This window comes from Oncorhynchus nerka, linkage group LG20 (assembly GCF_034236695.1).
Source record: "Oncorhynchus nerka isolate Pitt River linkage group LG20, Oner_Uvic_2.0, whole genome shotgun sequence".
NCBI classification, from domain to species: domain Eukaryota; kingdom Metazoa; phylum Chordata; class Actinopteri; order Salmoniformes; family Salmonidae; genus Oncorhynchus; species Oncorhynchus nerka.
In genome coordinates this window covers 39,770,793-39,797,867 of record NC_088415.1, presented here as the reverse complement: position 1 = coordinate 39,797,867, position 27,075 = coordinate 39,770,793, and the positions used below count along the sequence as shown (strand labels likewise).

General features: G+C 41.7%; 1 protein-coding gene across 1 annotated transcript in view; it reads right to left on the bottom strand.

Moving 5' to 3' along the window:
- The window catches only part of LOC115102492 (probable phospholipid-transporting ATPase IIA), a 38,918-nt gene that overhangs the window by 7,422 nt on the left and 4,421 nt on the right, over window positions 1-27,075 (bottom strand). Inside the window, exons 3-26 of the mRNA XM_029622499.2 lie at window positions 24,973-25,086; window positions 24,751-24,859; window positions 23,273-23,331; window positions 22,416-22,467; window positions 21,157-21,251; window positions 20,904-20,984; window positions 20,662-20,737; window positions 20,223-20,299; window positions 19,784-19,944; window positions 19,331-19,473; window positions 16,180-16,292; window positions 11,902-12,111; window positions 9,574-9,735; window positions 8,818-8,910; window positions 8,530-8,613; window positions 6,775-6,945; window positions 6,483-6,581; window positions 5,095-5,184; window positions 4,617-4,761; window positions 4,251-4,315; window positions 3,505-3,660; window positions 2,692-2,756; window positions 2,172-2,280; window positions 1,906-1,963 (exon numbers count right to left, since the gene is read on the bottom strand). Of these exons, the coding sequence (XP_029478359.1) occupies window positions 1,906-1,963; window positions 2,172-2,280; window positions 2,692-2,756; window positions 3,505-3,660; window positions 4,251-4,315; window positions 4,617-4,761; window positions 5,095-5,184; window positions 6,483-6,581; window positions 6,775-6,945; window positions 8,530-8,613; window positions 8,818-8,910; window positions 9,574-9,735; window positions 11,902-12,111; window positions 16,180-16,292; window positions 19,331-19,473; window positions 19,784-19,944; window positions 20,223-20,299; window positions 20,662-20,737; window positions 20,904-20,984; window positions 21,157-21,251; window positions 22,416-22,467; window positions 23,273-23,331; window positions 24,751-24,859; window positions 24,973-25,086 (2,587 nt within the window). The remainder of the gene's footprint in view (window positions 1-1,905; window positions 1,964-2,171; window positions 2,281-2,691; window positions 2,757-3,504; window positions 3,661-4,250; window positions 4,316-4,616; window positions 4,762-5,094; window positions 5,185-6,482; window positions 6,582-6,774; window positions 6,946-8,529; window positions 8,614-8,817; window positions 8,911-9,573; window positions 9,736-11,901; window positions 12,112-16,179; window positions 16,293-19,330; window positions 19,474-19,783; window positions 19,945-20,222; window positions 20,300-20,661; window positions 20,738-20,903; window positions 20,985-21,156; window positions 21,252-22,415; window positions 22,468-23,272; window positions 23,332-24,750; window positions 24,860-24,972; window positions 25,087-27,075) is intronic.

The following is a 27,075-nucleotide window of genomic DNA, read 5'->3' as shown; positions in this document are numbered from 1 at the left end:
AAATAAAAGCTTCAGAGTTCAAGTAACAGACATCTCAACATCAACTGTTCAGAGGAGACTGAATTGCTGAAAAGAAACCACTACTAAAGGACACCAATAAGAAGAGACTTGCTTGGGCCAAGAAACACGAGCAATAGACAGCTGTACTTTGCGATTTTTGGTTCCAACCGCCGTGTCGTTGTGAGAAGTAGAGTAGGTGAGTTCTTAACTGACTTGCCTAGTTATATAAAAGGTTAAAAAAAAAAAATATATATATATATATATATATATATATATATATATATTAAACACAGCTACCACAGCATTTTGCAGCGATATCCCATCTGGTTTGTGCTTAATGGGACTATCATTCGTTTTTCAACAGGACAATGACCCAAAACACACCTCCAGGCTGTGTAAGGGTTATTTGACCAAGGAGAGTGATGAGTGCTGCATCAGATGACCTGGCCTCCACAATCACCCGTTTGGGATCAGTTGGACCGTAGAGCGAAGGAGAAGCATCCAAGTGCTCAGCATATGTGGGAACTCCTTCAAAATACGGTTGGAAAAGCGTGCCTCATGAAGCTGGTTGAGAGAATGCCAAGAGTGTGCAAAGCTGTCGTCAAGGCAAAGGGTGGCTACTTTGAAGAATCTAGAAACTGTTTAACAGTTTTTTGGTTACTACATGATGCCATGTGTGTTATTTCATAGTTTTGATGTCTTCACTATTATTCTACAATAAAAATAAAGAAAAACCCAGGAATGAGCAGGTGTCCAAACTTTTGACTGGTACTGTAAATCACAAGGGTCATTTCAATTCATGTGGCACAGGGAAACTCTCTGCGACAATAGAGTGACAAAATTAAGACACAACACCTGTAACTGTAATGCTCAACCTGAACCTTGCCTCTGCTTATTCTGTTATACAACACTTTGCTATCATGAAGAGAAATGGACAATTGAAATACAACTAAGAAAGTTTTCAACACAGTACAACCAGATCTATATATTTTGCATTAAAAAAAAAGGGAATCGATGTCAAGATTTCTCACAGTTTCCCATGTCAGGAAGAGGAAAAGGAACTTTTTAACTTTTCCATCTTTTTTTTTTAAACGCTTCCATAACCTCTCTGATTGTTAATGTGACCTCTAAAAAGGGACGTAAAAACACACTTCCTGCGATTGAAAATGTAATTAATACCAACAAATCTAACATGGGATGTATCCTAGTTCTGTATCGAATACAACGACATTCTCATCACATTGAGTAAAAATTGTGGAAGGGTCAGGGTCAGACAGAAGTCATTTTCCTGTTAGAAATTCGTATACATTTGACAATAAAGTGACCTTCTTCTTCTTATTATTATTTTTAAAAGCATACAAAACATTGTCTCTGTGGAAAACTGTAACGGAATAAATACCAAACAACCCACCAACGGCCTTAAACACAGAAACCAGGCCCACTCAATAGCAAAGAAGAAGGAAAAAAAGGATCATGGCTAAGGATCTTCCATCAACTGGGATATTCTGCTAAACAAACTATTTGGAGAGGGAAAGGTGGGAGGTAAGGATTGAGCACTGAGCGGTAGACAGAAGGTTTAGGGGTGTAGTTTGGATGCTTCTGGCAACGCCTTTGCAACACAAATGGGCCGTGGTAAAACCCCCTTAGGTTATTTAACATTTACAAAAAGCACAGACATAAATAAACTCTACTACTAGCAATTAAAAAGAAAGTGTGTGGGCTGGTGGGGAGCATCATGGATCCTACACCATAGGGCAGGGCAGTTTCTAAAGTAGTACCTGTGTGTGAAAGGCCTAAGGGATTAGTTGTTTTCTAACAACAAAACATAACATTCCTATCTATAGGAATGCATATCAATAGATACTCAAGCTACCGAATGTATCATTGTTTCCACAACAGACTTACCTTGATAAATACTTATTAGGACCCATATCAGAAATGTCTTAAAGGACAGAGGTCGACCCTGAAAAAAAGAGGAATATTCAGAACGATTTTAACAATGAATCCACGCACAATAAGTACTAAACGTTTAATGGGAAACAGATATGTGCAAATATCTGCGTGTAAAGTGTTATCGAGGGCGGAGAGAAGTCTATGCAGTATGTATGAAAACAATGTTTACCTGTTGATAACACCATGCAAATCATACGGCCAATAAAGACATGTATTACCTTCAAGAGATCCTTATATAACTCGGGGTAGAGCATGGCTACTTCTGACTTCACATCTTTATCCAACACGAGGGAGAACACAGGGAACATGGTGTAGATGGTGGAGTAGCTAAAACAAAGAACATTCACAAATATATTTAGCAGTTTGCAGATGATAGTAAGAGAATACTATAATTTTAGTTACAAAAAAAACCCACGTCATTTCTCAGGCACGTCATTACCAGACATTAACTGCCAGAGAACATGTAGGATGTAAAATACTTTACTTTCGGATTGAAGCTTCACGTATGGTTATGTGGCTACTAATATTAATTCTCGCAAATTTCAGTACAGTTCTCTGACCTCCATTCGAAGGCTGGATAGAGGGGGTTTTGATGAGTCAGTAGGGTTCAAGTCATCTCATAGTAGTGTCTTAGCAACACTGCGTCAACACAATCTAAATATCAACAAAACATGGAGCTAACACATAGCTGAAATGCCATTGTGATAAGCCACCGCTATACAGAAATGATCATCTCACCCAATAATGAGGAATCCTTGGTAGAGGGGGACAGAGGCAAAGTAGAAGACAGAGGAGAACACAGCCTGGGGGAGGAAGAAGAGATCACGGATGAGTCATCATTACCGGATGTAGAACTCGTGTGCTTAACGTTGCATTGACAACTGTAATACACAACGACAAAACACCATTGACACAATTTGCCAAAACTATCTACACGTTACTTTCATCTAAAAATGAGTCAATTGATTGAAGTAATAGCTCTAAGAATAGATTATAAAATAAATAATAAACCTATTATTATCACAATGGCGAGGTACTACTTCACCTACGTAGTTTAGAAAACTGACTAACACTGACTACTAGTATGATGCTACATGGTTTGAGCAGCAGCCAGACAGAGCTGGGCCAGCTCATGCCCTATACCAAACACTTAACAGCTGTGGCTGTGGGCAGCGTTAATTTGAGACACATGGGGGCCTCCCTATCGAATGAGTCTATGGCCTGGTGACTCACATGGCTTTCCCTTTTTCCTTGGTCTGGGAGACTAGCAGGCTGAAGAGCTGGATGCATGGGCTGTGGTACTCACAAGGGCTGAGGCTTGGGGTTGACACTGAAAACTGTGGCCTCCTAGAAGAGCTCCTGGGGTCCCTTGCTCTGACTCACTCCCCACCCTGCTCCAACTCACTATGCCTGTCCCTAGGTACCCTCACAACCCACTGGAACTGGGGCTCTGGGGCTGGTTCTGCAGGCTCCCAAAGAAGCTTCTGGCACTCCCTTGTCCTGACTCACTCCACACCCCGCTCCACCCTTTGGTACCCTGGTCCTGCCTACCTGCATGGTGCTGATGCACAGGCTCCGGTGGATGACGAACTGGGAGAGGCCGGCAGATCTTTTGTAGCTGTTCCGCCCGTGGACCATGAGGAGTCGGCCCAAGTGCTTGAACTGAGTCACAGAGAAGTCGGCAGCCAGCGATGCCTGCTTCCCTTCCTGTCAACAAACATGGTGGTGGAAAATAAGAGAAATTTACAAAAAGGTTAGCAAAGGTCTTCTTTAACCAGAAAAACACTTTTTACGAGTGTATATAAAGAATAGTGGGTCCAAAAGTTGAGGAAAAGTTGAAACTAAGTGATCAACTGAAAATCGGAAAGGCCAAACTGCCACTGAGTAAATACTGTATAGTTCCCCATTTCTACCAATAATTACCAACTATTGAGTTTATGTGGAGCTCTTGTCCATATTTGCTGAATGGGTCAGAAAGAGCAATCTGTCAATGAGGTAGGAACTCTGCATGGTTGACCCGTCAGCACTACAGTTCAAGCAGTCACAATCAGAACAGAAAGACAATACCACTCTTTCACATTCATTTCCTCTACACCCATGACATGCTTTCACACAGTCAAAAAGGAATCATCTGTGCATGATATGACATAAACAAGTGACAAATGTATGTTTAAAACGACGCTCTGGCCAGATGGAAGCCGACTCTCAGGAAACACACAACACATACCGATGGCAGAGAGTGTGTGTGTTTGTGTGAAAGCAGAGCGTCAAGGCGACAGGGACAGAGAGATTCTTACTTTGCCCTCCACTCCCACGCCACAGTCGGCTTCCTGGATCATGCTGACATCGTTTCCTCCGTCCCCTAAGAGAAAACAAACAGATATCAGTGGAAGTGTCAGGAGAAATACGTATGTTAATGTGACTCACAAGAGAGAGGGCTCTGTGTGTGTTTGTGTGTGTGTGCGTGCGCGTGTGTGCGTGATCTGACCTCTGCAAACTGTTTATCAAGACCACATCATGAAAACAATACCATTCAACATCTTTAACATACAGATCAGTAACCCTGCAGTGAAATGCCATTGGAGAGTTTAAGTGAGCTGAATTGTTAACACTGTAATGTCCCAATAGAGAATAGCTTGAGGGCTGACACTGGGGAGACTCACCTACAGCACAGGTGAGTTTGCCTGTGCGCTCCTGCAGCAGCCGGACTATCTGGGCCTTCTGGGTTGGAGCGCAGCGGCAACACACCACAGCAGGACACTGACACGCCAGCTCCATAAACTCGTACTCATAGAACTTCAGACACACCTGTATGACAGACGAGGCTTGAACAACAAGCCAGGGGCCAACGACCGACTGTGGTTTACGTCTGTATTTCTATCAATGATGTAGACTCCTTCCTCAACGTCTGTTACATTTATCTAGGAAGTTGTCAATTGAGACCCAATACAATGCAGCAGTGTGATAGGATAAAACTCAAAACAAGCTGAGGGTTCTCAAGGTGTCTCAGACTTTTTCCCATGTTAGACTGACTCTTACCAATGCCACAGCCACCACTAAAGGCCTCTTCAGTAACATTGCTTTGGTACGTCTTACACAGATAAGGTAAATTGTTCAGAGTGAGGACGGTGCTCATCTTACCTCCAGTGAGTCCCCTGATATGACCAGGGCACAGTCGTGTTTCCTCCGGAAAGCGTTGAGCTCCAGGTGGGCCTCTCCTCGCGTCGTCACCTAGGACCACAGACAGTACAGGGCTTACCATCATGGTCACAGACATACAGACACACAGATAGCTATCTAACCCACAGGAGTAGCTGCTCTCCTTACTGCAACTGTCATCCACACGCTAGATTAGCATCAGGGAGAACTGATCAACTGTCAACTGAGCATGCAAACCAGAACCAGAACATGTGATTTGAAATGCCAAAGTAAGTTATAAAACCACAAGGAGGACCAGCTCAACCATGGATCATTTTGTGGGTTTCTATAGACTCCTATTTATTACCAAATATGGAGGTTGACTGTAAACATCCCATAGTTTCTGCAACTCTATCAAACTCATGTGGACTCAAAATTTTTAAAAATGTGGAACTGGAAATGACCGCAAGACATCAATCTGTCAACCAATGTTCTGCACTGGTATGGCTATATTCCTCTCCTATTGCCTGTTCATACGTCAAGTCGTCAACCCAGGTGCCATTTGTGTCGAACCAGGAAGCCAATAGCAGATGCCCTGGCTATTGGTCCAATCAAAAGTCACAGCCCCTGCCCTTCTCCGCTGGGAGAAGCAAGGGGACTGTTTTCATGCTGTGCCAGCCATTGTTATCCTCTTCCAGTAACAACTGTTGTACACAACTCCTAACATTCCTATGGCAGGCAAGCTCTCCCTTTCTGCAACTGGAGATCGGCCAAAAGGGAACTCAAAGGACTATCAAAGCAGTAGTGCAGTTTGAGAGCTAAGCCTGCAAAACAAATTAGGAAGTTAGGTTCTCTGTCACTGTGTTACCCAAGGGAGTGGTTCAGCTGGTCCTTACCAGCCTGTTTCCAGACCTGGGTTCAAAAACTATTTGAAATCTTTCAAATACTTTGAGCGTTTTCTTTAGCCTACCTGGAGTGTCGGGTTGGCGGGGTTTGTACTTTTGGGACTTATCTATTGGTTATATTGCAACAGGGAAGATCATTCAAAGTATTTGAAATGATTTCAAATAGTATTTGAAACCAGATTTTGAGAGCTCAGGTCTGTTTTACACTGGCTTGGATGCTCATTCCTGTGTGAGGTATTTATTGTTGGGGTTGCTAGCTATCCAGCAGATCTTGGCTAGGCTGGGGGACTACATAACCATCGCTATGGGCCTTCACCACACAGAGGGTGGATGTCCCAATAAGGTCAGGGCAGACAGGAAACTGGATGCCCTGTGAACTAAGAATGACTCCTTATGCTAAAGCTATTTATTCTAATCCACAATAAATATGATATTGAAATAGCAGTGGTAAAACAGAAAAATGCCCTCTACTGCTTCTCCACTCACCGATCTAAAGATGTGGATGTCCTGGTTGCGGGTCACCAGATGGGCGTTCTTAGCTGTGCACGTGGCTGTTTCCAGCTTATCTCCAGTTAACATCCACACCTACACATGTAATAACAGTTTTAAAATGACATTTCTGTGTGATTAACTTTAAAAAAAAAAAAACGTTTCTTATCCACATTCAAACAATGACATAACAAGTTACAGAGGGCACAAAGCCCAGGGATAAATAAAGTGTATTGAAGTGAACTGCTAAGTGTTGTTGTCTCCCTCTGCCCCGGTGACCTCCCCTGACCTTGATGCCTGCATTGCGTAGGATCTCCAGGGTGGGCCGTACATCAGCCTGAAGCTGGTCTTCTACCCCCGTCAGACACAGCAGCTCCATCTCCATCTCCAGGCTCTCGATCACCGTGGCAACCTTCAGAGACCGATCGTGCACACTCAGCTTGGCCTGGATATATCGGGCCTGTGGGTGGAGAAAGTAGCAGAGGAGAAAATATGAAGAAAATATTTTGATTGGATGCCTACAATATTGGAATATAGCAAGTTGGAGTTGAACTAGATTGATTTATCAACTGTCAGACGTACAAATTCATCAAATGTAACACGTTCTGGATGGTCAAAGGAATAACAACATCGATCAGCAAGTAAACACCCAGTAGTTTCCAGCTCAGAGGGCAATTTTCAGTGTGAGATAAAGCAAAAACTGAGTGACTCACTCAGGAACACAAACTCTGTGAGTGAGTCACTAAGCGAGTGAGTCACCGCCGCCCACCAGCCAGCTCACAAAATTATACACTCCAGCAATGGGGCTGGGGCTGCAGGGGAGACACTGCCTGCCTCGCTCGCCCTGAGAATGGGTGTGTGTGTGATCTGAGCATCAAACAACAGGCTTTGACATTTAAAGAACAATGGTGAAAGTATCTGTGGAAACTATTTAGTTTTTGTATTTGTTGTTGTTGGCAGGTACTAGGTTGATATACAGGACATACCAAAACCTGTACAGTGCGTGCTAATGTTGAGGAATATAAACAAATGAGTTACACATAGTGTACAAAACATTAGGAACACCTTCATAATATAGAGTTGCACCCCCTTTTGCCCTCAGAACAGTGATGCTGGCCCATGTTGACTCCAATGCTTCCCACAGTTGTGTCAAGCTGGCTGGATGTCCTTTGGGTGGTGGACCATTCTTGACACACACGGGAAACTGTTGAGCATGAAAAACCCAACAGCGTTGCAGTTCTTTGCACACTCAAACCAGTGCGTGCGCCTGGCACCTACTGCCATACCCCGTTCAAAGGCACTTAAATATTTTGTCTTGCCCCTTCACCCTCTGAATGGCAGATATACACAAGGCATGTCTCAACTGTCTCAAGGCTTAAAAATCCTCCACTTCATCTACACTGATTGAAGTGGATTTAACAAGTGACATAAATAAGGGGTCATAGTTTCATCTGGATTCACCTGGCCAGTCTAATGTTTCGTATACTCAGTGTATATTGACATCCTACAACAACAAAAAATATTTCACTGAAATCTCCTTGGGATTGTGAGGATTGGTAACCAACACAATGATTAACTGGGGCACAGCAACACAAGAAGAGGGAGGTGCGTCAACTAGTAGAAATGAACAACTAATGTTGTTATAACTGCTATAACACACTCGGTATCATCTTTCATTCTCAGACATCAAAATGAATTGGCATTCTCTTTACGATGCCGCCATAACACTTCCTGCGTGGTGTTGGTTTGAACCTACTGAGTCTTTATGACCTGCTATGTGGATGTGCTCGCAGAAGCCAACTCAAACCAAGATGGATACCCTGGGCTTCAGTCTCACTAATGAGTTTGCCAAATGGATATGAAACACTGAAATGTCAAGGTCACCGACGGCGGGCTTGGTTGCTCAGGACAGTCAATTCATTCTCCATTAAACAACATCCTCCTCCTGTTGGCTTTGGTTATGGCACAGTCCCGGCCGCTAAGTATCAACGTGATGACAGAAACATTTAAGCTCATTCAAAGACAGAGAGGGAATGCTACTAACCTCAAAGTCTTGGTACTGTTCCTCTGTTAGAGACTTCTTGGAAACGACCAAGACCCTCAGACCTTCCCTGGCCATATTCCCACACTAGAAGAAAGAGCAAAAGTAACACTAAAATATTAATATCAGAACAGAATGTTCAATCATTCACAATGACTCTGAACCACCCCCCCCAAAAGGTTATATTGACAGCAACCTCTAAAGGTGATCTCAACACGATATATTCAAATCAGGGTGGTCTTCTATTCAAACTAAAATGACTTGTTCTCGACTCGAGGAAGGAAAATCTACCTCTTCTTCCAGCCAGTCGTTATACTGGACGATGCCAGCCATCACCACATCTGCACCCTTCATGTAGAAGCTAATCTCTCCTGTAGACTCATCCTGCAAAACAGACCACTGTCACTACCTAAACTCCATGCTTGACAAACAAAATAGAAGAAAAACATTCACATCAATCAATAAGGTATATTCTGGGGTTTCCCCCTGACTCTCAGCAGGGGTGCACATAAAGATGCACATGTGTAGGGATGCACATAAAAATAAGAGTTTATTATTGTCAGTTGGTTGCGTAGAAAGGGAAACTTAAGTTTGGTCTCAAACATGCTTCAAAATATTTTCTTGAGGAACCCAAGTTCAACCCCAGGCTTCCTGAAGTAGAGTTATACCAGGTCTATCCAAGCCAACAACAATAGTTAGTCATGCAGACAGCACAGAGACTTAGTCATAGGGTTCATAGCCAGGTAAAGTCTTTTTCAGATCAGTCTCCGTCTTGATGGATCACTGGACCAATGCCCAGGTTCAAAAGCCAGAAAACGTATCATTCAAAAGAGCAGTTGGCCCCACTGGTGTCAGCTATAGAATGTATCTTTCAAAAGAGCAGTTACATCTGAACACTAACAGTTGGCGGGCAATCAAGCAAAATACAAATCATCTTCCACAATACATTAGTTCTGCTCCGGAAGGCAAACACCGCTGGCAACTGTAAATGGATGACTGGAATTTGCATTTTCAAACCAGATTCATATCCCAGTCAGCTACACTTACTCGAACTATGATTCCCATCCGCTTGCTCTCATAGGTGAAGGGGAATATCTGCAGGATGGTGAAGTTCAGGATCTGTCCACTAGGAGTCCTCAGCTGCATGGAGTTGTGGTCCCGTCCGACCAGGGTCAGTCCAACACTCTCAGTCCACTGCACCAGCGACACCTAGCAAGGCAAGGCAGAGGAGACAGTTTGGTGAATGGTGGTTATCAAAATGGAACAGTTTGGTGAGGTAAATGGAGAATGGACCATTTTAACATGATGTACCTTTTCACAGGAAATAGCAATAAGCAGGAAATATCAAAGTGAGCAAAGAGCACAGTTCTACTTCAGCGCAAATCAATAATAAAAGCATTTCTGCACTCAAAGAAAATGGATTGACAAATTGATTGAACAAACTAGGAAGATAATCCTTTTAAAAGACGCATGCTGCATATTTTTTCTGGTTTCTTTTGAATGGCACATGAGGATAAAGCCTGATTTTTATTTTTTATTTAACTAGTCAGTTAAGAACAAATTCTTATTTACAATGACGGCCTACCATAAGGAAAAAGGCCTCCTGCGGGGACAGGGGCCTGGGATATTTTTTTTTAAAAACAATATAAATATAGGACAAAACACACATCAGAACAGGAGAGACACAACACTACATAAAGAGAGACCTAAGACAACAACATAACAAGGCAGCAACACATGACAACACAGCATGGTAGCAACACAACATGACAACAACATGGGAGCAGCACAAAAACATGGTACAAATGACATTTGGGGTTCAACTCAATATTAGGAAGTTGTTCCTAATGTTTGGTAGACTCAGTGTAGATCTCAGATGGATAGAACGAGGCATCGGTTGGACCCTAAACACCTAAAGTCCAGTCCTAAACCATGGCTCCTCTCCTCCTGCTAACAAATAATACTTATTCCATGATAATATTTGGTCTGAGGCTATGCTTGGCTTGTGTGTTGGTCATACAAGTTGGGGAGAATGAGGAACTTGACTTAGTCATGGTAACATTAGTAAGGCTACATTCACTGTGAAGGCATGCAGTGAATCGGCCTCCACCACAACAGCAGCACTTGGTAATGGGAATGTCTAGAGTTTAATTGAGCTGGGTCTGCTACTGGCAAATGGCTGGAGTCAAAACCACAGCTTGGCATAAGCGAAAGTTCTTATTGGTCCTGCTTGGAAATGGAACCGTCAAGAAATACTTGATACTCTTCCGGCGCTTTGTTATAGGAACACACTTCTCTTGAGTAGATACCACAATCAATATTTTAGACATAATATATAAGATATACTAAATAAGCAGATGTAAAAGCATAAACTGTGGAAAAATTACTCCACACTACAACCAGGACTCTTCATTTAGATTTTATTAACAACAAAAAGGAGTTGTCTGCCAAACAGGTATCACATCCAACAGAACAAAACAAGTTAGATAAATGGCTTGTGAATGGATTCCTACCAAAAACCACACATCCAACTGTCACTGGCATTGTGACCACGACAACCGGCAGCCAAAACTATATATATCTATGGACTTCCCGAGAAGCCATTGGAAAGCAAACTGAATTTGAGCCCAGATCATATCAAGCGAATAAAATATACCTATAGTAACAACAGCAAAAAAACATTAAATCAAGAAAGGAAATATCTACACATTGACTGATTTTGTAATCTGTGAGAAATGTTGTTATCCCACAATTCATTTTCTGGAAAACAATGCTTGTATTGCATGACGTTCAGCATACACTAGGCCACAACTCACCTCAAAGCAACTTCTGTGGGCCATATCAAAGTATCTACTATGAAGGTAGGAGACTCAAAGGGTGGATAGGCTAAGCCCAATGGACTGGGGAGCACATTAAGGAAATCCGTATTTACACCGCAGGAAAAGGATCAAGCTGAATTCCCCCTCAGCCTTCTTCCTGAAGTTCAAACGATTCACAGTGATCCAGGTCACAGCTAGGTACATGTGGAATGTAATTAGTCTCCTCAAGGTTTCCTTCAAGGGCAGCAGGTAGTCAACTGCAGGGACTGATAAGGGTTCAAGCTGCAAAACCATTTGAAGGGACTCTCTCCATATTTTAATCTGGATTCCATTCTTCTACTGTCACCATACCTACTGTAATTGGCGTAGTGACAATTCCCTTTAACCTTTGAGGCTGTTGAGTAGACAACACATTTCTCACAGGCTATTTTGGTATATGTTGGTCTATCGTTAACGAAGGAGTATATTATAACTGCGTCGAGGCAAATACTAACATCCTCCGGTTGCTGTGTTTATGGACAGCGATGTCTAGTATTGAGGGTGAGCCATTATGTACCTCGTCTGGGCTGGCGGCCTGGTAAACTCTACAGGTGTCCTCATAGTGCTGCTCTGCCTCGGCCTGGTCCGTCACACCGTTGGCCTCGTACACGGGCGTCACACAGTGCACCAGGGCGATGGCCTTCACCGCCTCATGCACACGGCTGCTGATGGTTTTACGAACCTTCGTAGCCACCGGAGCTCTGGATGCTGGGGCGTCGTGAGAGGGCTGTGGGGAGGAAGGTGTACAAAAGAAAAGTTAGCCCACTGAGTTGGATTATAAGCATCGGTCTACCTGCAAGGTTTTCAATGATTGGTAGAGCATTTTTTTACACCTAACTTTTTTCTCAGCTATTCATTGATTGACAAACAGTCAGTGGTGGAAAAAGTACCCAATTCAGTAAAAGGTACCTTAAAAGAAAATGACTCATGTAAAAGTGAAAGTCACCCAGTAAAATACAACTTGAGTAAAAGTCTCAAAGTATTTGGTTCTAAATATACTTAACCTAATTTACACCACTGCATAGTCATCAGAAAAATACATTATTTGTGGGAAAAACATGGATCTACTTGTACCTGTGAGCCGCCTTATCACTATGTCAAAGTATAAGAAATATGTGTTTTGTAGTGCTAAAGAAATAACACTGAACTGACTCAGTTCTAAAATGACTACCACACAAAGCCATTTGACTATTTAACCTTCATTTAACTGGGCAAGTCAGAGGCGGCAGGGTAGCCTAGTGGTTAGAGCGTTGAACTAGTAATCGAAAGGTTGCAAGTTCTAATCCCCGAGCTGACAAGATATGCCCCTGATCAAGGCAGTTAACCCACTGTTCCTAGGCCGTCAGCTTTACTATTCCTGCCTAGTTAAATAAAGGTCAAATAAGAGTTAAGAACAAATTCTTATTTACAATGATGGCCAAACCCTCCCCTAACCCGGGACGACACTGGCCCAATTGTGCACCGCCCTATGGGACTCCCGATCACGGCCGGTTGTGTAGTGACGCCTCTAAAATTGCAATGCAGTGCCTTAGACCGCTGCGCCACTCGGGAGGCCTAACCCTTCCTTACCATCCACAGAGACCCACGGCAAGTAAACACAACCAGATGTGTGAAAAAAAAAAGAAAGAACAATCAGCTTTACTATCTTGCTGCGGTTATTTTTAGGCCAGGCGTTGCGTTTCCACAGGGGTCAATGATGGTGCCATTAAACTAGGGCCGGCCAGTGTTCGTGGGCTCTGGGGCTAGTGGCTAATCCGGTTTCCTGCTCCACTAACCTCTGGTGTCAAAGGGACAAAAAGTCATTATGGGTCGGAAAGCATTAAGCCAAACAATAATCACACAGCTGATATGTTGCTAAAACAATAAGCTACAAAGACAAGGTTTTTGTAACTTGTTTTAACACAGAATTTCAAACATCGGCTGTCTCACCGATTGAACACAGCCCATATGGACTGATGCAGAGCCATAGTTCTACATAGAGAGTTTGGCCATTGCCGTTTCTGTCAATGACGCTCTATGTGCGCCACAGCTATCTCTATATTAGGGCTGACCCCAATTATTCGACTGGTTGATTGTTTGGTCGATAGACTGTTGGTCGACCAAGATTTATTTAGTCGAGCAGTATCAAATATAAATATATATACAGTACCAGTCAAATGGTTGGACACACCTACTCATTCAAGGGTTTTTCTTTACTTTTACTATTTTCTACATTGTAGAATAATAGTGAACAAAACAAAATATATTTTATATTTGAGATTCTTCAAAATAGCCACCCTTTGCCTTGATGACAGCTTTGCAAACTCTTCGCATTCTCTCAACCAGCTTCACCTGGAATGCTTTTCCAACAGTCTTGAAAGAGTTCCCACAAGTGCTGAGCACTTGTTGGCTACTTTTTCTTCACTCTGCAGTCCAACTTATCCCAAACCATCTCAATTGGTTTGAGGTCAGGTGATTGTAGAGGCCAGCTCATCTGATGCAGCTGGCCTGTGTTCTTTTCCCCATCTTAATCTTTTATTTTTATCGGCCAGCCTGAGATATGGCTTTTTCTTTGCAACTCTGTCTAGAAGGCCAGCATCCCGGAGTAGCCTCTTCACTGTTGATGTTGAGACTGGTGTTTTGCTGGTACTATTTAATGAAGCTGCCAGTGAGGACTTGTGAGGTGTCTGTTTCTCAAACTAGATACTCTAATATACTTGTTCTCTTGCTCAGTTGTGCACCGGGGCCTCCCACTTCACTTTCTATTCTGGTTAGAGTCCGTTTGCGCTGTTCTGTGAAGGGAGTAGTACACAGCTTTGTACGAGATCTTCAGTTACTTGGAAATTTCTTGCATGGAATTGCCTTCATTTCTCAGAACAAGAATAAACTGACGAGTTTCAGAAGAAAGTTCTTTGTTTCTGGCCATTTTGAGTCTGTAATCGAACCCACAAATGCTGATGCTCCAGATACTCAAGTATATTGCTTCTTTAATCAGCACAACAGATTTCAGCTGTGCTAACATAATTGCAAAGGGGTTTTCTAATGATCAATTAGTGCTTTAAAATGATAAATCTGGATTAGCTAGCACAACGTGCCATTGGAACACAGGAGTGATGGTTGCTGATAATGGGCCTCTGTACACCTATGTAGATATTCCATTAAAAAAAGAGAATCTGCCGTTTCCAGCTACAATAGTCAATTACAACATGAACAATGTCTACACTGTATTTCTGATCAATTTGATGTTATTTTAATGGACAATAAATCTGCTTTTCTTTCAAAAACAAGAACATTTCTAAGTGACCCCAAACTTTTGAACGGTAGTGTATATATTTGCGCCCATCTCAGTGAACTAATCCATTGGGGAGGCCTAGACTAAAAGCCAATGCTTGATCTGAAAATGTGGTCGGAGGCTCCATATGGATGGTGTGACGCAATTCCGGAGCCTCCGGAGGCATGCAGAGGGCATATCAAGCTCTGTACCAAATCACCATGCGTCTCCAAAATGTTGTAACAATTCGGAGGGCTCTGTAAGGCTCCACATTGACACGATTGGTTGATGGTAGGTGGGGGCGGTACATCCTGTATAAACACATACTCACTTCCTTGACAACTTCCTTCACAACAGCTCTGCACTGCTCCGCAAAGCACAACAAGTATGAATGCCCTGACTTCTGTCACCACTAATGATCTGTGGAGCTTCTCAAAGTAGTGTTTTTTTTTTCACCTCAAACAGCAAGCAAATTAAGTCTGTTTTTACATCCATTGAGAATGACAACAGTGCCTCAATGTAGGCTATTTGAAAAATATTTCCAGCTGTCTGCCTTATCGATAACCACTCAGCATGAAAGGGAAATATGTCATACTCGGATCTAGTGGAAACATCCTGAAATAGGGCTACCTTATTGCTTCCTATCAGTGCTGGACTTGGACTGAAATAGGTTAACATTCTTTAAAAGAAACAGGTGCCGGTACTCAGCTCCAATGAGCTCCTGCTCAAGTCAAGCACTGCGTCTTATCCCTTGCGCAAATAGCCTACAGCTGTGTCCCTTGCTCATTGGCCCAGAATACTTTATACAATGTCGCTAGGGCAAGATTTTGGCTGGACCCAAGTTAATAGTTGATACTGTGTTTCAAGTTTGTTGCAGACAGGCCATGCATAGCAATGTGATTTATAGTTGTTTTAAATTAGGATATTTTCCACCTGCATGCTGCAATGTTTTTATTTGTTGGCTTTATTTAGGCTATTTTTACATAGTTGGCAACGGCAATAGAAGTTACTTTTTTAGCTTTGTATCATTTTCATTTAGATTTGAATATAATTTTTGATTAACCACATGACAATGATTTTCAGATATGAAGAAATTAATTGAAACAGTTCCACGAAAATATGTGAAAACCATAACTGGAAATCAGATCTGTAGAAACGCTAAGATAAATTGGCATTATAAATGAGAAAGGTTGTCGACTCCTCGTGTAGCCTATTACTGGCAAGAGTAATGGCAGAATCTGTGAAAGCCAGTAGAAGGAGGATGGTCGGTCAAGTTTTTTTTCTTCCTCTAGATCTCTGGCTCCCTCTTGAGTCATTTGTGTGTTATTTCATCAAACAGTGAGCTTAAAGCATCAGACAAGATCAATGCATATACTTGATTTTATTAAAACACATAGGCTGTGTTTATATATTGAAAAATACACGTAAAAAGAAATCCACAAATTGATTGATTGAAAGAACAGATGACTTTCGCTCGCCTAAGTTTTTGTTGTTGTCAGGGATAGCCCTACTCTATACGGTTGGTGATGATGGTTATTGTTTTACCTGTGTGTAGGCACTGAACACGTGGCTCTGCACCTCATCCATGGAGTCCATTCCATAGGCCACCGTTCCAAGATGGAGGCGACGGAACACCATCTCATTCTGGGTGAGAGTTCCTGCATCAAACACACAAGCACAATGTATATTATTATATATTATTTGTAACATTTCTACTGAAAGTGTGGACACACGGTAATGTTGGTGTTACAATTATGATCCTCATTTAAAAAGTGATTTTTAAACAGTCTACAGAACTCACACTATGATCAAGTAGCTGTTCCTGAAACCATTTCCATGATGTCAGTGTCCTGGTTGTCCTCACACTCACTTTAAAAGCCTCTCTCTCTGTATGTAGTATTTCAGGATGACCCGAGAGCCCCCTACAGCACATACATTAGACTGACCTTTGACCCCTATCGACCTTATCACTATGTGGGAAAATCCAGTATACTTTTATTGGCCGTCAGGGTCGTAAATTTAAGAGGGGTACAGGCCAGTTCCTGAGGGTGTGTGTGTGTGCAGAGACAGGAGACTTCAGGCCCGTTTTGATTTAAAGCTCCAATAAGTAGCATATCTCTGAGAGTCGCACACAGCCCAAAGCCCTAGGGATGGGTCAGCCCTAGCAATGTCATACTGGACACAACCTTAGCACATCTTCAACACTATCATCTCACATCCAACATGTCAGTCCGTTGTGTCAATTTCCTCTCCTGACCACTAAAGCAAAGATACATGCATTCTTATTATGTAGCCACTCGACTCTTCCTGTGCACTACAACGTTAAGTTGTTTTATGACAACATTAAATACTACACGTTTTATAACACAGTTACGTCCGATGCGATATTGAGCACAGTTACATGCACACAACAATGATTAATGTGGATAGTCAGATTAATATGATAAGTTTGTTTAAATTATTTAATAAGCCTGTTTTCATGGACACATCTGAAATTAGGCAACTGATGGGCCTTTTGTTAAATGCAGAAAATTGGCAATCAAAATACATGTTCTACCACAGTGACCATGTTATTTTTGCGAAGACCAGGGTTGGGTAAGTTTAGATTCTAAATGTACTAGTTACTAGTCCAAAATTGTTATCAGTAACATAACATTTGCATTTCCCCTAACAAAGTAATGTAATCGGATTACTTTCAGTTACTTTTAGGTTGGTAGCTGGCACAGACACAAAGTCATAAAATCAGATTTTAAACCTAACCTTAACTACACTGCTAACCCTAATGCATTAAATTAAGACATTTTTGTTTTCATACATTTTTACAATATAGCGCATTTTGACTTTGAAGCTGGCCCATCTAGAGGAAATCCCTCAGTTCTGCCTCAAGGACCAATAAACATCAATCTTGCTTTGAGTTGAAAAATAAATGCTGCTTTCGGAATGGCATGCTTTGAACACTACCGAAAAGTACTATTTGCATGTGAAAAATGTTTTTCATATGCTGCATTTGTTATAGGCCTATTGTCAAAGTTTTTGTTGGTGACACTTTGATATCTGGATCATTTGCAGCTGTTTAAGTCTATCAAAAGTGCATGTGTCCGTTAGGCCTACGGTAAAATTATTATTATCAGAATTTCTATTGGATAAATCCTATTCACTACATCGATTCTGTTGCAAAACATTTCTTAAACGGTAGCAAATGGAACAAAACAGGGAAGGACCTACCAGAATTTGTCAAATAGAAACTTATTTTGCTGTTTGCTTCCATTTGGTTCTTAAACGGTTTCCGTAATGAATACACCTCTGGTCTCAAAAACAATGATTGATAGGCAGCTTAAACGTCTTCAATTCAACCATTATTGGGTTAAAATACACATACACATTTGTGAACAGCCATCCACAACAACCACAAACCATAAGGCACAAATAGCTAAATGAGAGTGCAGCAGTGTGATTCACACCAAGGCCTAAGTGATATCCGTGTTGCCGGTAGGCTACACCACTGCTGTCATCCTTACCTCCAAGCGTTTAATCAAGTGTGACGACCCTCCCACTCTGTCTGCCGAATTCTTTCTCTTTGCTCGTTTTCCTTAATAGGATGTCAGCGGGAGGAGCCGGGAGGGTCGTCAGCTAAATGGGACACACCTGCGGTCGGGTGTGTCCCGGGGATAAATATACCTTTCCCCCATACATCGAGGAGACTCTCTCAACGCAGACACAGTGTTGTTTTTGGTTGTGGCAATTTGGGGCTTCTTTGTGTTCATTTGTTTTGGCACCTCTCAACACCCATCATTATCACCATCTATGACCTCATCCACTCACTTACGCTACTGACTACACACACCATTGTTACATGTATAATAGTTTACTTTATTTAATAAATATGTTTGTTTTTTCTTCATCTCCGCGTTGCCTTCCTCTTTGTTATGGGCTTCGAGCTGGTTCGTAACACAAGTTAGATAATCTTTGGATGCCGACAGCAGTCGCACCATTGGAAGACATAGCTTGGACTGTAGCCTACAAAAGCCTATTCCTGCTCTTTTTCCACGATCCATCAAACACATTTGGTGTGCCTGCATAGTGTTCTCTGACTTGTGGTCAGACTCGCTCAGGCACAACAAACTTAAAATTGGGCCTTTTTTTAATCTTTATTTGAACGTCAATTGAGAAAACAGTTACAGGTTTATGTCATCCGTTACTCCCCAACCCTGGCGAAGACTATTTAATTCTGAGTTGGAACATATAAAGTTTGTATGTGAAAACTATTTCTAAGATGCATACTTTCGGTTTTTCCAAACTCACAAGTGGCAGGCTTGCGCCATCAGCGGTGGCATACGCGTAGATCAAATACATCGCTGGAAAGCCGATTAAGCCGTTTACACGTCCTAATCATTTGAAACATTTCTCAGAAAAACAGTTGTTTTAACCTGAATATGCTTACTTTGATTATGATCTTATTAAGATAAGCAGGGTAAGATGTTTACATGACTAATGCCATACTCCCCCTTATGCCATAATCAGTTTAATATCAAACTATTAGTGTGCGTGTAATCGTACACATTGACTAAGCGGATGGAAGTTAATGGAAGCACTCTCGCTTCAGATCAATACAGAGTCCACAGCCACATAGCCGTGATAGTCCGGCGGCCCGTAATGACATATTTATGTCTATAAACCACAAAAGTAGCAGACTCACCTGTTTTGTCAGTGAGCAGATAGGAGATGCGTCCCAGTTGTTCAGGTATAGTGCTGGCCCGGACCACCGTACCTGGGATCTTAGAGTCTCTTCTGATCATCCAGCTGAACACCATCTTGCCCATGTCCAGGTTCACACGCAAGCTGGACACAAAGGTTCACATTTTATTCATTTAAAAACAAGACTCCCAGATACACATTTTGGATATCAATGGTTTTTAGGTTGTCCATCAAACATGTTCATAAGCATATGTAGAAACAAATAAGCAAGGATAGATGTTGATGTACATGACGCTCCAATTGAAAATAACACCTTTTAGTAACACCTACTTTGCTCTCAAACCTGTGTAATAACCCAGTTATTACAAGTGTAACTACATTGTTACAGATTACTTATGAATGCTTTAAAATTATCTCATTGAAATGGAGACAGAAAGTGTGTTAAAACATCTACCTGATGGGGACGATGTTGGAGAAAAGCAGTAGGAAGCGGAAGATCTGCAGATACCAACGGCCGGCAAAGTGTTGGAGGGCCACCATGACCAGAGACACCACCACCAGAGCCCCAAACAGAATCTTGGTCAAACAGTTCACTTCCAGGTCAAAGAGGCCAACCTAGAAGAACCACAAGGAGAATATCATCAGGCAGTACAAATATTTTTGAAACACTCTCAGAACAAGTCTCAATACAATATTACAGAAAATAAAATTGGCAGAAATTATACTAATACTAGTAGCACTTTATTTTATGGTACAGCGTTTACTAGGGTATTTTCTAAGAAATGACATGATAAAATGATAACCTAATAAACCTACAGATAATAGACATGTCTTTGTCTACTAAAGGAAAGCGTCAAGTGCAGGGTGTTTTACTGTGATTAACATGAATATACCTTGTGCCTTGGGTTTGAGGTGTTCATCACACTCCGGAGCTCCTTGCCTGTGTAGATAACAACTCCCACCACAGTGCCTACAGAGAAAGAACATTATAGTAATTGGCTGAGACTTTAAGTCTGGAATCATGAACCATAACATGTAATACAGCATATAGCAGCAATTTCAGCGACTTCCCTGGTTGTGAAAGGGTGTTTTGAAATGTATAACGACAGTAAATGTTGTCTCATAGTTAACTACCCCTGAACTGTTTCTAAGTGACCAAATGTCTGATTGCGCCGGTGTGTGTGTGTGTGTGTGTGTGTGTGTAGGAGGACAAATCATCAGCACATCAATCGTGGAGGAAGTAACATCTCATCACAGCTCTAGAGATGGAGGGAGAGAGATGGGGGCGGGCAGGCTGGTACTAGTTACACCACTGGAGGAGTTGGTATTTACCAGAGGCAATGACAGTGCTGGCCCACAGGGTATTCTCAATACTGAGACTCTCGTTGACTGGAGGGTCTCCATCCTCCTAAAGCACAGCACATAGGACACAAAACATAGAGTAAGGGGCATTACCCTACGAAAACAGCCTTTCTTCCAAGTTGACTAGATATGGTGGCAATTATCTTGATGTGAGTCTTTAGCAGGTCTTATTCAAGAAAAGTAAAATAGATTTGTCCAGGTAAAACACTCACCCTGGTGAAAGTGCCAATAAAGTTGTGGATGTCAATGTTTGGTTCCTCCGCATACACATAGGATCTGATCTGGAGAAGGTCCTGGAGGAGCAATCACAACATGGTCACTTGATAACCGACAACACTTCTAAGAACATCCCCAAAAAACATGAGATGTGGTATTACTTTACTAAAGATGTCTGCAGTCAGTGAAGTGCCAACATTGCACTCTACTATAGACATAGCGGAGCAGCCATTTGGTGTGGTGACTCACAGCAGCAGTGGGCAGTCTCTGAGTACAGGCCACTGGGAGGCGTAGTTTCCAGTCCGTCTCTCCATCCAGCTGGTCAGTACGCAAGAAGCAGGAGCCTGGGATAAGGGAGGAGAACTGATGATTTAGAATGGAGTAACAAACACCTCTAGGGGGCTCTACAGTATAAGGGTTTAGGGTCTCTGTGGTACCAATAACTTATTTCTGTATATCTAAAAAAATATATATATATATATATATATATGTCTTACCCTATCAGTTTTGTCACTTGCTTCAACTTCTGGCGTTATTTTATTTGGTGCATCCTTTGTTCCCTCTATCTTTCAACATAAACATATCTTCCCGAATGACAAAGGTCATCTTATTACAAAATAGTGTTCAAATATGAATGGTGCCCAACTGCACATTAATCTGGGGATCAACAAGTGGAGAGGCATCCATGCCAACCCAGACCTCATCCCCCCACAGCCCCCAGTAACCCAGCCCCCAAACCCTAGCCCGCATCATCCTGCCTGCCTGTAGCAGAGAACACGGAGAATAGTTAGGCTCTTCATTATTGAGTTAATGGCCTCCATGTGTTATAGAGATAACCAACCAAACACTCTTTCCAGTAAAAGAAACATGTGTTTTTTTCATCCCCCTATAGAAAAGCACAACCGCAACCAAGCATGCATCATATAGTTTGTGTTACCCCAAATCAAGATGATAAAAGTGTAAGGTATGGTGTATGGTGTTTTATTGCACATTTTCAATGGATCCCAACCGTTGCAAGTTATCGAGGGGGCAGTGGTGTTTTTGTTGTGTACGAGACAATAAGCTTGTCGGAGACAGCATTGTTTTGCATGTGAGTAATTCATTGTGTTTCTGTCATCACTCTTCCAAATCTCATCCAATTCCACATTTGTTTATTCAGATTAGGCTCCATCTTTGTACCTTGGTTCCCCCATCTTCTCTTTGCATTTGATATGTTCTTTCTATTCTACACTTTGCATATCTTGGTGATTTTCCTTAGGATGCAACTTGTAATTTGAAAGACAAAAATGGTCAATCGAGATCTTAGGGAAAATAAATGGCCCATGCTTCTTCTATCACAACCCATCATCCACATTCAACTTAAATGGACCTCATTACAATTTTAGACATTGTTACACTTCCTGTCCTGGATCTAGAGTAATCCCTTCACCTCACCACCCTTTTAAAACATGCCATTTCCTCAACTATCTTGTTTTGGAGATTTGGATGAATGACCAGCAGATGTTTACCGTTTCTTTCAGAGGTCCTTAAGAAGATCATGTCAGCAGGAACTCGCTGGTTCTACAAAGACAGAGAAGAAAAACATGACTTCAACTTGCATCCTGTTACAACCCCCCTCCTCTGACTGTAGACATTCAGACTTTTGCCTTTAATGTACATTACCTTCATTCAGATAGTCATAATAATAAGCCCTGCAGCAAATCATCCAGCCTTACTTACCCTAACTGGGAGCCTGACCGGGCTTTACACTCTGTTTGACCCAGACTTCACTGTGACTGAGTCCTGGTCAGAGTTATTGGAAGATTAATTCTCAACGCTATTTAAGTTGACAGACTTCAAAACATTGAGCTGGGCATGGTCTATTTTAAGTGGTCGATGGTTTAAATTAAGATTTACTGTGGCACTTCAGATCCATGTGGCAGTACAAATTTGGAATGTTGTATATTTAGATATTTTAACAAATTTCATATCTGAAGATCGTAACAATTCAGAGTTCGATTTACTTTGAATGTCTCTCAGTCATGGATAAAATAGATCAAATGTATAGAGAGCAACATGTGTGACCTATCCTTCAGCAGTGTTTAACTGAACCTTTCTGAAAGAAGTGGCCATTTTGTAACTGAGGACTCCCTTCTCATATTTCACATACAAAGTCTACTCTTTCTACAATAGCCAGCAAAAAAAAAGATGACAAGAGGCAACTGATTGGAAAATCTGTTAGAATTACTTAAGATACTTTTAACAGCGACAGCATGCTAACAGTGTTGTGACATTCAAATTAGCCTCACAAATGACAACAATAGTAACCCAATTGTTTGCCTTGTTTTAACTTTCCTTGAGGCGAAATCTATGAAGTGATACAAACCTTTTCCACGATTATGAGGTCTCCAACTTGAATGCCACTACTTTTCACCTTCACAGTGCCTGAAATAAAAACAAACGTAAAATGAATATTCAATAAGCATTTTTAGATTGCAGAACGTTGAGTTGAGGTGACCAAATGATTTTTGATAATCATAATTGTATTGTGGTCAGACCAAACAAAGGATGAACAGATATGAGCGTATGTTGTTTTATGGACATTCCATTCCTCTTCGGAGGGGAAGACTAGAGAAAAATGACCCAAACAAGTAAAAATCTAAAACGACCATGTAAACGTTCACATAGCTAAACAGGATTTATGGTAGTGAGACATCCTGGTGTCATTAACGTCATTCAAAGACACAGTTAAAACCCTGCTCTTCATACTTCTCTTCCCATGGCCCTATACAGAAACACTTTTACAGAAACGTATACAGAAACACTTTTAAATATGACTGTTTATGTCCAACTGTCTCCTCCCGGTTGCCTAGCAAATGTGGACAACTGTTGCTATAGATTTCCTTTCACAAAATGTGGGGAAAGTAATTTTCCATGTAGGCCTAGACCTGAAAGAATGTTAGAAGGGCGGGGGAAGTTGAGCCTTTTCTTCCATTCCATTTGAAATGAACAGGCAAAAATTGTTAGAGGGGGTCACTGACCCATGACCTTTGCTGTGACCTCAGGCTTTTGCATATGTAAGACATTAAAGGAAATTAATATTGCTATGTATTTAGGTTTATGAGAGTCTAAAAACTGTTCTGTTTCACAAAGATAATTCAAATGTAGTCGAAGCTTGCTTTTTACAACATCTGATGGAGGGCCGCTTATCAATAAACAAAAACGTCCTAACACATTTCAGTAATAATCCATCTGAAATCAAATTCCTTCAAGGAAATAAACATAAATTAAGAATGGTCTACTTTAAAATGATGAATCCTGCAAGTATACAGGATTAGACAAAAATCCTGGGTAAACAACTGTTTGTTTTTGCCTTTGACAAAGTACTTGCTCAGTTAGAGTAGAACAACAATCTACAGGGATCTCATGCAAATGGCTCTCATACCCCAGACCCCATGCAGCAAGTCACTGGGGGCACTATCATGGAAGCAACCATTCATTTTGTTTATGAGTAAAACAAGCTGCCAGATCAAAGGGGAAAAGTGATGGAAACCACAAGAGGTCTCTAGGATTTTATTGCTGGTAGCATTTTATTCCAAGCCCTCTTATGTGTACACTTTTACATCTCTGCTTTGAATTAAGGCATCACTCCCCTCCCAGTTTAAACAGGACACGACCAACCTTCATACAGTTAACTGGAGACACCCACTATTCAAATTCAACTAGGCATTTATATTCATCTCAATGGTTGCGTCAGGAAATTTGGTGGATTTTGATTTGTATGAGTGGTTACGTTTTGTTGATGGTATTTATGTTATTGTTCAGTCGGCAGATTGTGTGCAATGACTGAAAATAAATCCTTACCTCTTGTTGAGAGCTTGCTGTAGATCTGTGAATTCACTTCTTTGTCTCGACAATAACATCGGATCTCCTCAACTGCTTCTCTCACGATGGTTATGATCAAAACAAATCCCTGAAAATCAAAAATAAGACAAACCCAGTTAAACATTATTGTATTATTAGCAAGTGAGTAGTGGATCACGTATACACTTAATGCTACATTACTTGAAAAAAAATGCTGCTCACCAAAGGAACCCAGTAGGTGTACAGAGCACCTAGCCTGAGCTCATTGACAAACTGAGAGCACGCCAGGAGCAGAAAGTACAAGTTGAAGAAGTACTTGAACTGATTAAACAGCACCTGAAAACACACAACAGAACAATATGATTTCACATGAACCAATCATCGATGTGTCTTTACACTATAGGAGTACAGTAATATATGCCTGTGATGTTAATCAGGGTCATGTTCAGTAGGGACAAAAACAGAAAACATCTTGAAACCGAAGACGAAAATAAGCTGTTATTGTTATTTTGTTGCTTGCCATATAGTTCAACAGACATCCACACACAAATACATTCTATATGATACACTACATGACCACAAGTATGTTGTCGAACATCTCATTCCAAAATAATGGGCATTAATATGATGTTGGTCCCCCCCTTCGCTGCTATAACAGCCTCCACTCTTCTGTGAAAGCTTTCCATTAGATGTTTGAACATTGCTGTGGGGACTTGCTTCCATTCAGCCACAAGAGCATTAGTGAGGTCGGGTACTGATGTTGGGTGATTAGGCCTGGCTCGCAGTTCCAATTCATCCCAATGGTGTTTGATGGGGTTGAGGTCAGGGCTCTGTGCAGGCCAGTCAAGTTCTTCCACACTGATCTCGACAAACCATTTCTGTATGGACCTCGCTTTGTGCACAGGGTTATTGTCATACTCAAACAGGGAAGTGCCTTCCCCAAACTGTTGCCACAATGTTGAAAGCACAAAATCGTCTAGAATGTCATTATATGCTGTAGCGTTAAGATTTCCCTTCACTGGAACTAAGGAGCCTAGCCGAACCATAAAAAACAGCCCTAGACCATTATTCCTTCTCCACCAAACTTTACATTAAGGCAGGTGAAGCGTGATTCAGCACTCCAGAGAACACGTTTCCACTGATTGGGCCAATGGTGGCGAGCTTTACACCACTCCAGCCGACACTTGGCATTGAGCATGGTGATCTTAGGCTTGTGCGTGGCTTCTTGGTCATGGAAATCCATTTCATGAAGCTCTCGACAAAAAGTTACTGTGCTGACGTTGCTTCCAGAGGCAGTTTGGAACTCAGTAGTGACTGTTGCAACCGAGGACAGACGATTTTCCTGCGCCTCACGCTTCAGCACTCGGTGGTCCCATTCTGTGAGCTTGTGTGGCCTACCACTTCGTGGCTGAGCCGTTGTTGCTCCTAGATGTTTCCACTTCACAATAAAAGGCACTTACAGTTGACCGGGGAAGCTCTAGCAGGGCAGAAATTTGACAAAATGACTTGTTGGAAAGGTAGCCTATGACGGTGCCACGTTGAAAGTCACTGAGCTCTTCAGTACGGGCCTTCTACTACCAATGTTTGTCTATGGAGATTGCATGGCTGTGTGCTCAATTTTATACACCTGCCAGCAACGGGTGTGGCTGAAATAGCCGAATTCACTCATTTGAAGGGGTGTCCACGTACTTTTGTATATACAGTGTAAGTCTCATTCCAGTGCCACCCACAGTCAAGTATAGTTTTAACAGTCACACTACACCTTGGCTGAATTTTATTACCACCAATGTGCAAGATTAGTACAAAGGGAAATCTTGTGTTCTCTCATTGCTACTGTGACAGCATACAACAACAATAATGTGTTTGAGACTTTGACCCGAAAATAATTCCTTGACGTAAATAAAAATCATCATAATTTGCAATGCAAAAAAGGACTGGTCTTTGCTTTTGTTTTTCCAAACAAATCTGGAATACTTTTAATGTCCGACCTCATATCCAAAAAAAGGCTATGTTTTAAGACTAGCAAATGTCTGAAAACCTAATTCATGGTAAAATTAGGCTTGAAAAATCTGAAAGGGAAACAAAAACACTCCTTAGTATTTTTGCCGTGGTTTCGCTTCACTTGTAATGACAAAACAATAAAGAGACTAAGCAACTAGAGCAGTGGAGGCTGCTGAGGGGAGGACGGCTCATAATAATGGCTGGAACTAAGTGAATGGAAAGGCATCAAACACATAGAAACCAAGTGCTCGATACCATTACATTTATTCCGCTCCAGCCATTACCACAAGCCCGTCCTCCCCAATTAAGGTACCACCAACCTCC